Source organism: Meles meles, chromosome 13 (genome assembly GCF_922984935.1).
Source record: "Meles meles chromosome 13, mMelMel3.1 paternal haplotype, whole genome shotgun sequence".
Taxonomy (NCBI): domain Eukaryota; kingdom Metazoa; phylum Chordata; class Mammalia; order Carnivora; family Mustelidae; genus Meles; species Meles meles.
The window spans coordinates 6,260,332-6,277,703 of NC_060078.1; the positions used below are offsets into that span (position 1 = coordinate 6,260,332).

General features: G+C 42.0%; 1 protein-coding gene across 4 annotated transcripts in view; it reads right to left on the reverse strand.

Annotated features, from left to right (window-relative positions):
* Positions 1-17,372, reverse strand: part of LYST (lysosomal trafficking regulator) — a 178,005-nt gene that overhangs the window by 12,852 nt on the left and 147,781 nt on the right. For all 4 annotated transcript variants that reach the window (XM_046026228.1, XM_046026230.1, XM_046026227.1 and 1 more), the window contains 4 exons: positions 12,835-13,065; positions 10,573-10,762; positions 7,308-7,444; positions 4,367-4,465 (listed from right to left, as the gene is read on the reverse strand). In XM_046026228.1, coding sequence (XP_045882184.1) covers positions 4,367-4,465; positions 7,308-7,444; positions 10,573-10,762; positions 12,835-13,065 — 657 coding nt within the window. The remainder of the gene's footprint in view (positions 1-4,366; positions 4,466-7,307; positions 7,445-10,572; positions 10,763-12,834; positions 13,066-17,372) is intronic.

Genomic DNA, 17,372 nt, shown 5'->3' on the forward strand with positions numbered 1-17,372 from the left:
CTAAAATTAACAAACGACAGATGCTGGTGAGGATGTGGAGAAAGGGGAACCCTCCTACACTGTTGGTGGGAACGCAAGCTGGTGCAACCACTCTGGAAAACAGCATGGAGGTTCCTCAAAAAGTTGAAAATAGAGCTACCCTATGACCCAGCAATTACACTACTGGGTATTTACCCTAAAGATACAAACGTAGTGATCCGAAGGCCACGTGCACCTGAATGTTTATAGCAGCAATGTCCACAATAGCCGAACTATGGAAAGAACCTAGATGTCCATCAACAGATGAATGGATAAAGAAGTAGTGGTATATATACACAATGGAATACTATGCAGCCATCCAAAGAAATGAAATCTTGCCCTTTGCAATGACATGGCTGGAACTAGAGGGTATTATGCTTAGTAAAATAAGTCAATCAGAGAAAGACAGTTATCATGTAATCTCCCTGATATGAGGAATTTCAGAGGCAAAGTGGTGGGTTTGGTGGGTAGGGAAGGAAAAAGTGAAAAAAGATGGGATCGGGAGGGAGACAAACCATAAGAGACTCGTAATCTCACAAAACAAACTGAGGGTGGTGGGGGGGGTGGTTGGGAGAGGGTGGCTGAGTTATGGACATTGGGGAGGGCATGTGCTATGGTGAGTGCTGTGAAGTGTGTAAACCTGGCGATTCATAGACTTGTACCCCTGGGGCTAATAATACATTATATGTTAATTAAAAAAATAAAATAAAAAAAACGTATGAACACATCAAAAAAAAAAAAAAGAAAGAAAAAATTATTTGGAGGGATTCGTCCTTGTTTCTGCTGGATGACCTGGACCACTATATGGGTCTATGCACACCTTAGCTTCATGAAGTCAAGTCTGGAGATCTGGACCACCCAGGGAACTGTAACCCAGGCTGCAATTCCATGCAAGAGGAGCCCCCCTGAACTCACCCTCACTCTTCCGGTGTAGTCCTTCTGTGGCTGGCCTTGGGAGAAGGGCCTCCTCCAGCCTCCTGAGCTTGCTCAGTCCCTGGGTATTAGGTATTCCTTTCACAACGGCTGTCTGAGGACAGTGTCAGTACTCCAGGAGTGACAAATGCCCTCCAGACGAGAGCTCCCCCTGCTTATTTACCTCTCTGGTTTGGGAATTCCTACTAGCTTGTCAGCAATTTGATGCTTTAATTACTACACACACGTACGTGTGCGTATTTTTTTTTAACTCCATGATCACGAATAATATTTATAGGGTAAACACAGTGTAGGATCCCTTTAGTGGTTATTGATAATTTTATAGACTTTACACTTTAAAATGACTGCAAGAGTTAGGGGTACTAGATGATTCCCTGACAGGTCAGAAAACAGTGTCCATGGGCAGAATAGAAACCACGGACTACTTCATTTAAAAATGCTCTTGAGGGCACCTGGGTGGCTCAGTCGGTTAAGTGTCTGACTCTTAGCTTCGGCTCAGGTCATGATCTGATGGGTCATGAAATTGAGTACCGTGTCCAGCTCTGCAGTCACTGGGGAGTCTGCTTGAAGATTCTCTCCCTCTGCCCCCTTCAATCTCTCTCTCTCTCTAAAATAAATAAATAAATCTTCTAAAAAACTGCTCTTGAATGACATACCACTACCTCGTATATACTCTCCGCCACCACCGATTCAGAGAATGGAAGTACAGGTGTTCATGTGCATGAGGACTAGGGGCCATGCTACTTAATTAGTGAAAAAAATGACTCAAGAGCAGCTATTTTAAAATCAGTTATCACTTTTGGAAGACATTCTTCTCTAATATGTAAATGGCTTATAGATAATTCCTTATAACAAATCAACTTATTCATCCTTACCTAGAATACATTTTAGAAGACAATCTTGGGAGACTGAACAGAACTTATGATGTTCAGAGTTAAATATGCTTCACTAGGTAAGGAATGTATTTCCTAAGATCCCCTTGAAAAGATTTTCTGACAGTCATTATTTTGGTCACATCCTACACAGCACTTGGGGAGCCTGTCTTTTGTCTGTGTTAAAGCTACCACAAATAAGAACATAAATACTTCTAGAATGCCGGTGCTCAGTGGGTTGGGAGAACAGCGAGCAGAATATGAGTTGCCTCCTGCTAGCCTCACAGGGACGGGGTCACAACGCAACCTGTGGGATGCTGAGATGGTGAGGTGGTCCTTGAGAAAAAGTTGCAAGAACATCCACGAAAACCCACGGCTCCTCCCCTCAGAGCAAACAGATCAAAGCGCACAGCTAAGATGCACCATGGGACGTGGTTTAACTAGTAACTTAATCTCATGTCTTGATGACCTAATACTATTACACTTAGGAGAAAGAGAAAACCCTCACAAATAAAGCTGAAAAACCTACTTTCAGGCAAATGTACAGCTGTGGGAAGGTAAGCAACATGAGCTTCGCAGGCTTACAAAGGCTTCACCTGTCAAGGAGGCACACATCCTGCTGCGCTCGCACTGTGACAGACGTGCCCCCATCTGGCGAGTCCCGAGCTCTGCAGGGCCCGGTGACTTACGATGACAACTTCATCTTCTCTCTAACCCTACTGCACACTGTGTCAGCGCACACTGAGAATTCTAACCGACGGGAAGAACAGCGCTAAGGAAAACTGGGAATAAGGCTATGCAAAGTGCTGTGAAAAGCGAAAGAAAACAAAAACAAAAGCAGCAGCTCCTGTTTGCAGAGCAGCTGGACGGCACGGTGCGCGACCAGGAGTGTTTGCAGAGCAGTCGGATGGCGCGGTGCCTAACGAGGAGTGTTTGCAGAGCAGTCCGATGGCGTGGTGCGCGACCAGGAATGTTTGTAGAGCAGTTGGACAGCGCGGTGCACGACCAGGAGCACCCACATGGATGGCTGCTCTCGCAGTGGGGATGAGAATGTATTCAGAGAACACAAGAAACAGAGGGTGCGTTTAGCAGATAAATGTGACGTCCGGAGTCAATATTAGAGATGTTTAAGAGTCCAAAGGAGACATTCCAAAGGTTAAGACACTTCCCTGCGGAGACCTTGGCATTCTTTTCATGGTGAAATATGAGAACTTGCCTCAGTCTCCCTCTCTTGCTCTGCTTTGACCCCCGCTCCCAGCATCTCATACTCTCAGCTACACATAAAAGTATCTGCCAGCCCCCAAGTTACCATGTCTTTGTTTCCGGGTTGTGGGTTTCCTGTGCTGAAATACTCTGTCCTCTTTCCTCCACTTCACAAAATGATCCTTTAAGATCCAGCTCAGGTGGAACTTTCCAGGCTTTCTGACAACTGGCCCCAGCTCTGTGCTCTTTGTTCTCAGAGCATACACATCAGTGCCCTGTAATAACTGGTACGTGCCTTTCTCCTGCAAAGAGCCCTGCACCAGAGCCCACCTGGGCCACTATGGTGGGCACCCTTGCCTCCAGTCTCATACCCCCAAGTGCTGTTTCTGGCAGGTGCTAAAATGCTGACTAGATCATATTACAACTGCTTAAGACATTTTGATGGCTCCTTAGGTTAAGAGATGGAAACTCTTATTATTTATACCCCAAGGATCATGGGAAAGAATGTTAATAAGAGTTTAAAAGGGAACAAACTTGGACAGAAAAGTAAGAGGAATACAGCATCATCCCATGCTAGGAAGACTGGTTTCACCCAGTAGAACATATTTAATAATTTCATGGAGAAAACTGTAATGGGGGGAGAAGCAAAAGAAAGTTCTAGACTAAAATAATTATCCTAGTTCTAGAAGGAAAAGATAATTACCACCCTAAATTTGTCACTTATCCTCAACAGCACCATTGAGAGTTGATTCAAGAAAGGAACAACAGTAAATTAAAAGAAGTGCTGCATAATATGTCTTTTCTTCACTAGACTGTCTTATAATTTAATTTTCAAATCCTGGAAATTCAGCAAATGGCTAAAATAAATTTCTTGCAGTAAGTGGTGGAAATCAAGATGGGCTCCTTGGATTTTGCTATAGTCCAGAGACTGTAGGAAGGTTAAATATTAGGTGTTCTAAGCTTCCAAATTTTACAGAATCTTGTAGTGTACTCCTAAGCTTGCAGGCTGACACTGAGAATACAGGAAGCATCACAGTGTCATGAAAAAGTCTAAATACAAAACAGATCATGATGCAAAATACTATGTCTTTGACACCAAAAGACAGGATTGCTATAATTATTTTTAAAATTTTTCATGATCCTAATAAACCTAAAACTAAAGAGATGTGTGACCTTTCACATTTTAAGAGCTTGAGGGAAGAAAAGATTAAAGAACAAAAAGATTGAAGTACAAACATTTTCAGTTAATCTTATACCAATGAATTATACTTCTGAAGCCTTTTCTTATTCTCATGAGCATGAAAATCCCAAACTCTTGACAAAATGAGCCCAGGACCTACCGTGCTGCTGGTAAACCTGTTGGCGTAAGCCGTGATGACCCCGCATTTGCTTCCAGTGAACAGCTGGCAGCTGTCAGGCACCCAGGCACAGCTCGTCACCTGTGGGTGAGGACAAACCAAAGATCATGGTGTTGAAAAGCATGAGAAATGTTTCTACTTCTCTGATGGTTATTTAAAGATATATAACCACTAAATTTAATAAATATTTTACTTGAACTGATTAAAAATGTGCAAGATATGATAACATTCATAATGTTAAGCCAGATGCTTAAGGCTAGTTAAAATGTGTTACATCATAGTCTATGATTTTACACTTTTCTCTACACACACACACACACACACACACACAGACACGTTCCTCAGAAATTGAATGATCCAGGATTGATGAGGTCCAAGGTTGAGTGTGTGTGTGATGTGCATGTATGTGTGTTTCACATCTATCTGATTTTTACTTTTTTTTCTTTTTGCTGCTTTTGGTGGGGAATTGGGGTACATACAAAGAGAGAGCTATTGCTTCTAACAGTTCTAAAGATTGTTAAATAGAAGACAAAGGAAAGATAAACATGGAGGAAAAAATCTCAGATGATTCCTTTGGGACTGTAAACCCTTCAGTCCTAACCATGGAGGTGCTATTCAGGACCACTCAACTCTCCGGCCCAATAAGTCTTCCTCTGGCTCTGGGAGCCCGCTGACCCCCGGCACGGGTCCCCAGCACCTCTGCTCCCATGGGTCACTTCTCCACTCCCACCTGTCCCATAGCCTGCACTCACGCTGCACTGCGCTAAGGGGACAGAGGCCATCAGCCACAGATCTCATCCCCTTCCTTCCTTTGTGCCTCAAGTGTCTTGGTGCTTCTCTTGATTTACAGGAGGAAGCTCCTCTGCTTTTAAGGGCAGTCCCCACCCTGTACCCAGAGTTCCTCCAAACCCTGTCCTTGCTCTTGGACTTTCATCTGTCTCTTGCTGGCTTCCTCCCCCGGACCTGCAAACGCGTGCAAGCGTCTGCTGCGTTAACAACGACCTTCTTTCATCCCGGCTAGTCTTAACTCTTGAAACATCCCCAGAGTCTGCTGGACCCAATTTCATTGCTTGAATTTCTTTCTTGAATAGTTCTAATTATTTGTAAGGATTAATATTTCATGACTTACATTCTTTTTTAGAGGCCTTCCAAAGAACAAAGAGAAAATATGTTTTTTTTTAATTTTAGAATAAAACTCAGTGTCTTAGCATTACCATATGGGTCTACTGAACCCTTTCATAAACCTAAGTTACATTACAGAGTTTTAATAATTTCATCTTCCCTCTGTCTTGAAACATTATGCTGTTTCATCACTGTAGGAATTATGTCATGACTATTTAACGATTATTCCCAACTCTGCTAGAGCAAAACAAACAGGGAAATGCAGAACAATGGATCTCCAGGAAGGATGATGTAATCTGTGAAATAAACCATCATCTTTTGGTTTTCTGATTGTACTGTCCAAAGAGTGGTGTCATCTTTCACGAAAATATAAAGGAAGACTGGAGACACTGCTTCGTACTCTGCTTTTAGCTTTCACTGAACGCAGCTGGGAATTCAGAATTTCTCATGTTCTACAGATAACAGAAAAGAGAATGAAACTGCCAGAGGACTAGTTTCACAATTATGAGATGAGTCAGAAGGCAAAGAGACGGCAGAACTCTAATCTCTAGCGATGAGACTATGATCATAGAAGTGAGATCTGAGTGTGGGTCCTCATATGATAACATCTTGGATGAATTTTCTCAAACTAGAGAACCACAAAGAGGACAATATATTCCTAAGGAAATATATTCCGTTTGGCACAAGTTCTTTATCACAGAGTATTTTGCTAGAAGAATCTGGACAATGCTGTTTTGCTAAAAGGACTTAAGACAGTTTTCTTTCATCTTTATTGATGCTGATGTGTCAAACTTTACATAATGGAAGTAATTTTGCAATGCTCTAATTCTTACTGAAATTTCTAATAAGGTTGTTCTTCACTGTCCTTATGCTTAGTTTTGTTAGTTTACTGATAATCAGATAACAAAAGGTGATGACCATTTTTTTAGGTATATTGAGGGTTAAATGAATAAGTCATTGCCTTCCTTTCCTTTCACTGCTAAAAATCCCCACAAGTGACAGCCTACTCCATTCCTAACACACTCAGGGAATGAGGAAATGTTAGGACACATGAATAGGCAAGAGATATTATGTAGGTAATGGGAATCAGGAAATGCCAAAAGAGTTTCCCATTGTTTAACATACAATTTAGTATGGGAAAAAATTGTGGCAGTATTGTGTGTGTGTGTCCATATAAATACATGCACACATATATATGTATACATACACAAACACAGTATATATACAATTTGAAATATTTTTACAACAGCTTTAGGAGAGAGTAGTGGGGGGTACTATTACCCCAGTTTCAAAGAAGAGAAGAGAACCTCAAGTTTGGAAAGGTTAAGGCGCTTGCCAAAGGCTACAGAGTAAATAACAAAGGCAGGACACTAACATAGATCAGACGGCTTTAGTTGGGCCCGATGCCTTTTCTACCCATTGTGGTGCCTGAACACCGACTCTAATAGCCAAAACCAGGTACAGAGGATTGCACTCTGGTTATAGAAAATGACACAGTGACAAAAGGCAAGTGAACCCTGAGAAGAAAGTGGCGCCGATTTTGTTCCAACACTGCCAGTCGTGAATGCTAAGTGCTTATAACACCATCTCAGTGAGATACTGGGGAGAAGACAAGTTTTGGGGACACAGAATAGCAATAGTCAGGAAGGTCTGAGCACTGTAAACAAGGCCTAAATCCAGCGCCATCAGCTTCCAGACTGGATTAACAGCAGAATATTAAAGACGAGCTGCTCTCAGCCCGACCCCTTTCTAGAGCATCACACTTAATCATGATGAAAAAGTGCTCCAGAACAAGGTTTACCTGATACTGTTGAGAACTTTGTATAAAGTTTATTGGAGGCTCGCTTTGTTTGCTCTTCAGCCTTAAAATGTTATCAGCATATCCCCAGCTCAGGATGGCCGACCACTGAATGTCAGTACTGTTCATGCTTCTCACACCTCCAAAAGGAGAAAGAAAAGTGTCAGACTGCCGCTGCTCAACTGTTATTGGATAGCCCCCCAAAATGGCGGGTTAAGAGCAAAGTTTGCGTGGCAGAACACAGTATCTTTCCAGAGCAAATCATCTTTGTATTCATAAGATGGATGGACTTAAGTTGTTTTATTCCTTTAATACTAATGGGATTCTAAGAGTGGAAACTAAATTCTTTTTCACTCGTGGTGTTTGGTTAGGGCTTATCTGATTTAGCACCAAAATGTCTTGTCCAGAAATTTTTATGGAAGACAATGGTAGTCAAGCTTATTCTGTTCATGTTCTATGACACTTCTACTTTTAAAAATAAATATAAACTAGACACTGTTTAAATAACTTTGTAGCTACCACCTGATGAAGAATCAGCGTGGACAACTATTGACACTAGAAGGAACACTGCCACCCTAGAAGCAACACCTGTCCTGGGAAGGGACCATTTAATCCTGTCAACTGCCAGGGCTTTGCAGAGCAGACAGATTTGACTGTCCTCTTTCTCTTTTTTTCCAACATAGTTTTATGTCTTTTGGGACAAAGATTTGGAGATTTTGATATCCCTTTTCAGTACTATTCATAATCTATGCCTTGTTGGTATGCTGGATATAGCTAATGCAACAGAAATGCTATAACTGGTGCTACCCTGGAAATTTGCACGGCTTAAGTCCCTAAAGGAGAGAGAACGGTCTTTATTTATTCCAGCACCTAGCAAAATAAGCCCACATATAAAGGAATGAAACAAATACAAATTTGTTGAAAGAATCAATACCACAGTGAAAATGTAATTCACAGATTTTTGTCGTCTTTTGTTGAGTATAGTACCAAATGCTGACATCAGTTTTGCAATAAAGGAACTGGAACACACCCACTTAATAAAATCCCCTCTAAATCTAAGCTGCTAGGGAAAGGAACCACATTTCATGAGTCTCAGGGCCTCTCAAATTCTACCATAACACCTGGCATGTAGCAGGCACTTCAATAGCCCGCGTGCTCAATGAATTAAGTACATCTAGTAACTGCCCCCAGTTTCTCATTCTAGCACTTACAAGATGCACCACCTCTTTTTTTTTTTTTTTTAAAGAAAAATAAACTTCTCCTATACCTAGTAGGACAGTGAATCTTAAATAGGCGTTTGCAAGAAAATGGTGTTTCTCGCACGTCTAGGCTTGGACTTGAGTCCCAGAGATTCTGACACAGTGTGGCTCAAATGAGAGCCAGGCAAGTATATTTTGGGAAAAAAGGGATCTCAGGCAATTTGGAGGCACAATTTTTGAGTAAGGATTTAAGGTCATCAAAACCATTGCAGTTACATTGTTCTATGCATGTATAGCTCAGCAAAACCATATGGTTACTTGATAAAGCAGCGCTCAGTACCTTGCAGCTGTAGCACGTGATCTGACCCCCATCTGTAAGCGGGGCTCTCACTCCTAAGGCTGCTATGGGGTGGGTGAGCCCTCCTCTCGCTCCTCTGTAATGTGGTGGGTGCAGCAGTGAGAGCTCACACAGTCCTCAAGGAGCCCCAGGGTGCTTATGGCCTGATGGACCTTTACTGAGCACTTAGGAGAAGTCAGGCACTTGTGCTAATCATTCCCTACATTATTTCATTAAATCTTTATAGTAAATTACTCTGAGGTCAATCCTTTTGTTATTCCTGATTTGTAGATCAAAAGCCAGGATTTAGAAGGTTTACGTAATTTTCTCAAGGTCAAACAGCTACTAAGTAGCAGAGCTGGGATGTAAACTCATGGCTCTGTGCCTCCTGAGGCCAGTGCCTTGTATCTGTTGTAGTATACTGTTGTGTATTATAAACTATTGTATTATAGTGCTTCCCCACACAACCTAGGTGCTGGCAAGCCCAAGTACCTTCTACAAGGGAATAAAGCATAATTTGAATGAACACTACTACTAAGGGCTCTGACTATAGTGCAACAAATAAGATAGGTTGACAATGACATTTGACATATTTACGTTCCATCATGGTAAGTGGTAACACCAGCCCTTTCTCTTCTGCTCAACAGAGACAAACTTCAATCCAGTCTAATTTTTTAAAAGCAAATTACTGACACATTTTGGTACTTTAAGTATTATTAGTAGTAAATTATTTGTCACACATCTCACAACTAATTGCGACACTGATATTAACAATAGTTATGATTAAACAGATTTACCCAATCCTACTAATTCATCAAAATTAAAGAAAATGATAAGCAGCCTTTCTTATTGCTAACAAGTATAAAGGCGATCATTGATTCTATGATATAAACAAGAGAAAGTCTACAAAGAACTGTGGTCCAGCCAGCACACTTAATTTCTCTGAGTGCCCTTTGCTCAGCACAGGTACCGCATCCGTACAGTGCAGAGCTGTACGTGGTGGGAGGGTACATGGACCCCCAAGGAGCATGGTGCGTCAGAAATCATGTTAAACCCCAACAGTGTGAGTGTCAGAAGGCATCTAGTCCACACGCTGGCTTTTAGGCACATCTGCACACGCCTGATACGAACAGTCGAGCGTCATCACTGATTTGAGTGGCCAAGCCCAAGCCTAGGAAGTAGGGAGAGTGCTTTCCCATTAAATGAAATCATTAATTACATTTACCATAAAGTAATTACAGCACTTTTCCATGTGTTGCTGTTAGCGAGTCAGTGTACTGAGGGTGAGAAAAGGATTGCTTTCCAGGCATACCTATTTTTAAAACCTGTTTTCAAGGCTAGCATGACTTCCTTGTTTTGTTTTGTTTGTTTTAATCTCCTGACTATACCTTCTGAGATATTAGCGTTGCTAAATAACTCTGCCTATTCTGCGATTCAAGAGTCTCAAAAGGTACATTTCTCTAAGACGGATACTCTTTTCATCTTGTGAGCCTAACCATTTATTCTTGTCTCTGACTCTTCCTCTCTCATTCCAAATGGCACTACATTTAATCTCCCCCCTTTTCCCCATGTGATGTGCTTAATTCCTACTTTGTACTAAATAGCCACAAATTTGAACGATTTTTCACCATGGACTCAACACTTGCAAATAAAATAGTGGCACGGAGGAGCTGAAAACATCAAATCCCATGAAAAATATACCTAGAGTGATTCTCATTATGTTTTCTTTTACCTTGTTCTTTGCTGTACGTCATCAGAAGACAGAAATTTTGGGACAAACCACAGATGGCTCTGGTGGGCAGAGCCTGAAGGGAACCAAATCTTTCTCCGTGGGGCTGGCTGAAGCAGACCACAGGTACGGGAGCACTTGGAGAGCCTACATACTCCCCCCACTTCAAGCCTTTTATCCAGGACAAAGGACTCTAAAACAGAGGAAAATAAAAAGTATGTTTTTTTTAAAGAAGGTAGTAAATATAGAGTGACTTCTAATTTGAATTCTAAACAAAGAGTAAGCAGCCTGATTATAAGCCCTTCGTAAGCAAACATTATTATATATATATATTTTTATTTCCCCCATACTTAAGTATATGCTCCTTGTTGCTAGACACAGTGATGACAATATAGACAAAGCCCCGGTCCTCATGGAGTTGCCCTCCAGCTGGGAGGAGGGGCAGACAAGAGATAAACAGACACAGGCTCAGCGGGCGCTGCAAGCTCTAGCAAGAGGGAGGAGAGGACTGAGAGCATGGGAGCTGCTATCTTACATTCGGGGTCAGGGAACGGAGGAGAGGATATCTAAGCAGAGACCTGAAGGAAATGAGACAGCAAAATGGGGCTCATCTGGGGACAGGCCATCCTAGGTGGAGGGAACAGTTAACACAAATGTTCTGAGGTGGGAATGAGGCCGGTCAGTACCAGGGTCCCATTGTGAGCGGACACACAGCTCAGATTTTTACACGTACCAGCTGCGAAGTTAGTTAGCACTAAGTCTAGTGTAGATTAAATGGCATTTATTACTTTTTAGGGATGTGTTATTAAATTATTTTGGCATGAAAAAAGAATAGAATAAAATCAACTATGAAAACACAACATTGGTGATCTGGTTTGGGCAAAATAACATTATACTAAGATCGATCTATCTATCTATCACATCATACTGATGTTTGAAATTTGAATTTTACTGGTTATATTGCTCTGGTTTGTGTTTAACATGCGAATTTAACATATGTGATCTCTGAACATAAAGGATTTACATGTCTCCTGTGTTCTACATTTACTGTATTTAGGTAACCTTATTTTAAGAAACAACTGTCAAGACAAGGTCTGTGAAAGCCATTTTCTCTTAAAATGGGTCACAGTTTCGGGGCGCCTGGGTGGCTCAGTGGTTTAAGCCGCTGCCTTCGGCTCAGGTCATGATCTCGGGGTCCTGGGATCGAGTCCCACATCAGGCTCTCTGCTCAGCAGGGAGCCTGCTTCCTCTCACTCTCTCTGCCTGCCTCTCTGCCTACTTGTGATCTCTGTCTGTCAAGTAAATAAATAAAATCTTAAAAAAAAAAAAATGGGTCACAGTTTCCTGCAGTTGGGGATGTGTTGCTTTATTTCTCCACGAAGGTTCTTCCCAACCTCTCTCCTGTGCCCTTCCATTTTCTGCTATTCCTCTCCACAAACCTTTACATTTTACAATTTGTGGTCTCCCATCCTCTGCTGCTTTTATGATGAAGAATTTAGCTGAGGGTTAGAATCCATTTTACTTCTATGGTTTGCCATTTTGTTTTTGTATTTCAAAGTAAAAACTATGCCTACTTTCCAGTTTAAGAGGCAATACTTTTTACTGTTACTATGGGCGGGGCGTCCAAAGACATACGTAAGGTTCTCCCTTCACTGTAGGCCACAACACCCACTTCTGGTGAGTATTTTTGGTGGAAGGTGGCCCAAGCCCTGCCATGCACGTGAGTACAGCCATACCCACGCTCGGACCACTCTCCAGTCCTGAAAGCCTTCTCTCTTCTGGTGGGCAGGTCCCTGTTAGGCCACCGCTCCGGCAGGCTTTCCCTGCTACTAGCCCCCTGGGTGCTGGCCGCCTGAACTGAGCTTCCAAGAGCCCTCCTCTTAGGGACAGGGACAGCCTTTACCACACACAGGACACTGCCACTCACAGCGCGTCTGTGTTCGCTGGCTGCAGTGCACCCTGCTGGCTGGGACCCTTCTGTTCACTAGAGCCTCGTAGGGGGCCTGACAACTATGGGGTTGAGTCAACTTCTGCCGAATTCTATTGAAATTCAAAACAGGAGAGACTGTAGACTCTGAGAAACACACTGAGGGTTCTGGAGGGGAGGCGGGGTGGGGGGGTAGGGTGAGCCTGGTGGTGGGTATTACGGAGGGCACGGATTGCATGGAGCACAGGGCGTGGTGCATAAACAATGAATTCTGGAACACTGAAAAGAAATAAAAGAAAAGAAAATGGGGGAAAAAGAAAGAAATTCAAATGACATACCGGATAGGTGATTTCTTTGACCTGTTCTCGGGTTTCCCTGAAAGCAAACTGCACTAGTAACCCCACAGCGGCAGGAAGCTCTCCTTCAAGGTTGAGCTTGGATCCAGGCCTGCTGGCGTGCGCCGACTGGAACAACTGGCGAGGGGTCTGGCCGTAGGTTTTTATCATGGTTTCCAGCGCTCGCCTCTGAACGGGATCTTCAACTGCGGAGACATCCATTCCAAAATACGTCTACAGGGTGAGAGAGTAGAAGAGAACAAGAGGTTTGTCAAAATCAAGGTTGGCAATGACATCAAAGGGGAAACAACAACTTGTTTTATTCTCTAGATAGTAATGTACTCTCCTCTATTTCAAATGGAAATGGTTTTTAAATGTTTTGATCAGTTAGCATCAGAAACTAAATAATGTTTAATATGTCAATTATACCTCAATAAAAAAATGAGGTTTTTCTTTGGTGTTTTCTTTCAATGAAGACAGATGAAAAAATAAGCAAGATTTTCACTTGAGTTGATTCAAAATAACAAGCAGATTAGCAAGTGGGTGTATTTTTTCTGTAGCTGTCTGTCCGATATTGGTCAGAAAACTAGAGTGAAGGGGTTTGTCAAAATCATTTCAGGGTCAACAAAACTGAACAAGACAATTTCAGTTTATGGCAACATAGAGGCAGAAGAAAAGTAGATGACCCCTGCCCTGCCCCGATTTTCTCAATTTGTACAAATGAGGACTAGAAGTTCAAAGCCATTTGTATCTGGCCTTTAATTATGTGATAGCCAAATACTCTTTTGTTCTTGGACATTAATGTGCTCAAAGAAAGAGTTGGATTACTCTTCTCTCAAGACACAACAGCTGGTTTCAGAGGGTGATTTTCTGTGCTAACTCATGTCGGGGCCAAGGGCCTGCTGCCCAAAGATGGACCACTTTGGCCTATTGATTTTATTTTATTTTAAAGATTATTTATTAGAGCGAGCAAGAGAGAAACAGAGCACATGCAGGGTTAGGGCAGATAAAGGGAAAATGAGAATCCTAAGCAGGCTCCATGTAGAGCCTGACACAGGGCTCTATCTCACGACCCTGAGACCATGACCTAAGCCAAATCAAGAGTCAGATACTTAACCAACTGAGCCACTCAGGCGCCCCAAGCATATCAATTATTTCAAATAAGTTACTTAGGAGACAGCTTGTGTAAGGAGACCCAGACCCTCCTCCGTTCCTCTGAAAGCAGGAAATAAATTTACCATGTGAAAGGTATCCTCCTCATAGCAGAGGTAAAGAGCTATCCTTATGACCAGAGATGGGAAAAGACTGTATAAACAACACTTGTTACTTTTCATTAATTTGCTGTCCCAGCTCAAATTCTGTTTAGAGATCTTTACTAACTGAAGCTCCCAAAGTTCAGTTTTCTTTGTCCTATCAATTTCTCACAGATTCATTGTCTCTCTGTCTAAAAAGTGTAAAAACTGTCTGCCTGGTCATTTCTTGAGGTCTTGATTTCATTATTGACCCTCTGCACATAATTGAACTCCAGTTTTTGTTGTTGTTGTTGTTGTTTTTTCGTATTAATCTGTCTTATGTGAATTTAACTCTTAGTCCAGCTGGAAGATTGTGAAGGGTAGAGAAAGAACTTCTCCTTCCCTTCACTCACACACACCATGTTGGAGATGTCCATGAATATCAACTATTGAGGCATCTATATAGACATTAGTAAGGAGCCTAGATTTTTGAGGTCTCTCTCTCTCTCTCTCTCTTTTTCCTGGGCAGAAGAGTTAGGGATTTGAACACTAGTATCACTGAGACCCAAGCAAAGTTCCTCTGATTTCCATTCTGTAAGCTCAAGACCAACGCATGTCGGCCTTACGCATCCTCAGAGAGGATTATCTGAATCTTGAATTCCTGTCTCTGTTTGCTTTGGAGGTTTTCACATGTGCCGCTAAAACAGAGGAGAAGGTTGGAGGGGAGAAGCCTGTGATGTGCTGCAAATCCCTTCAGCCTCCCTCAGCCATCTTGGTGTTGCTGCCAGCGGAGGAGGCCAGAGGACAGACAGCTTCACCTCCCTGGCGGGAGATGGAAGACTGGATAAGAAACAAAGTCAAAGTATCCCATTTTGACCAAGACACTGTAGGGAGAGGGGTGTCCTCTGTGAAGCACCTTCTTGGGACACAAAGCTGAAGAGAAAGGTGTGTGTGGGAGGGTGGTCAGGGCAATAACCAAACTGGAAGAGGAGTAAAGATTCAGGACTTGACATGGTCCTTTTTTTCCTTCCTCAGCGTTAGAATAAAAAAAAAGACCGTGTATAATGCTAAGTTATGGAAAAAGTCATCTGCTTAAAGTGATTACAGGAAAAGGCAAAAGTGAAGTTAAGATACGATGTTGGTAGGTAGTTCAAGAGAGTACTGTTTAGGTTCTAACAAAAACTGGGGGTGACTCTGAAAAAGTGCGGTGAAAACTGCAAGCTCTTTAAGGTAAAGAGCACCATTACACTCTTCCTCCTCATGTTATCATCCCCTGATGTGCGTTTCCTGTCTGACTTCTACAGAGAGAGTCAGGAGCTGGGTACAGATCTGTCATGTCCTGGGCGTACCCGCTTGCGCAATGCAGCTTTTAGCATTTCATCAGGCAGAGCAAATTTCATTAGGTATCTAGACATAACCTTTCTGTAAATGCCAAAATAAAATCTCAAAGATTCCTTGGAAGTTAAGTAATCTTCAACACTACTCTCCTTGCCACCCCCCGCCCCCCCCAGACTGCCACCACAAGGGATCAAATACTTGTTAGAAATGCTTATGCAAGCACGGTCATTCTCAATGGCTGTTTGACTTGGTATACTAAAAAATTCAAATGAAGATTGGAATAATCCTCCAGCCAGAGCTTTAAAAAATATATTTGAAAATAGTGTTTCTCTACATTCTATGGTATCAGTTTCTATGTGAACCTTATATATGAATAATGAATTATGATCAAAAGGCATTTCTAGGGCGCCTGGGTGGCTCAATGGGTTAAGCCACTGCCTTCGGCTCAGGTCATGATCTCAGGGTCCTGGGATCGAGTCCCGCATCAGGCTCTCTGCTTGGCAGGGAGCCTGCTTCTCTCTCTCTCTCTCTCTCTGCCTGCCTCTCTGCCTACTTGTGATCTCTCTATGTCAAATAAATAAATAAAATCTTTAAAAAAAAAAAAGACATTTCTACGTTCCTTAAAAAGATTAACGTTTCTTATATGTGGTTCTATGGTACACATTATCCTGTATGGGTTTCCTTCCTTATTTAGGAGGTTGGTATTATTGTTCACTTGTACATTTAGGTATGGAGAGGTTAAGCTATTTGCTCAAGGTCACACAGCTAGTGGCAGGGTCACAGGGTGAGGGTTTGAACTCAATTCTGAATTCAGAGACTGTGTAGGTAGCCACTGCACTTTCCTTGGCTCCGTGAATTGTTATCAAATTCCTAGAACAATGGCATAAACGCTATGGTTTTTAAAGTTCTAAAGTCCCAAAGAAACAGTGACAAAAATGGCAAAATGACAATTATATGGTATATTTCAGCATCCAGATACTTTTAATGTGAATTTTACATAAGAATAATTGAAAAGATATGCTAGGATCATAGGCGCAGAGTATAATGAGGTTAATGTCAAAATTCCTAGTTGGTTTTAAAGTTACATTTTAGATCAAATATGAAGGAAGGCCAAAAAGTATACCTGAAGCCTTGCTTTCCTTTATACTACTCTTATGCAGAGAATTATGATTTTCCCATGAAACTGTATTATTCCCCTTTTCCAAAACACTTTGCTGTAACACTTCTTTTATCAGAGTCATAGGTAAATTTGTCTTACTCTGTCTCTTAGACCTTAAGTCTCTTAAGGTATTGAATTTTCTGCTATTTTAGAGGTATTTATTTAAAATAATTACTAAGCAAAATGGACTAAAGAGATTTTTACTTTAAAACTGCTATTCAGGAATGGGTCTCTGGCATAAATCAGGTACAGAGTACATTCTCTGGGTTCATGTGCGCATTTTTGCAGCATTTGTCACAAACGCTTGATGAACCTACTCAGAGAACTGTAGCTAGAGGGGAAGTCCAAGATCCATCCCGCTCTACCTCCTAATTACAAAGCTGGGAGAGCCGAGAGGCTGAACGTCGTATCAGGGGAGTAATAGCTCCTGAGCTGTACTCACTGTCTTGGAGTAGCCCCTAGGCAACACCAGGCTATAGCTTTTTATAATTTGCCTTTTTGCCCCTTGTTCCTTGAGAAATTTCCTTCTAGAGGCCTCATCTGGATCCCACTATCATATCTAGGTAGGCACAACCACCCCAACTTTCCCTTCTCGCCCCGCTGTCCCCAACTGAATCTTACTCACCTTCACACACCCAGAGCCTACTAGGTGAAACGTTTCCTTAATAAATTTCTTTTTTCTTTCTTTCTTTCTTTCTTTTAAAGATTTTATTTATTCATTTGACAGAGAGAGATACAGAGAGAGAGGGAACACAAGCAGGGGAAGTGGGAGAGGGAGAAGAAGGCTTCCTGCTGAGCAGGGAGCCTGATTC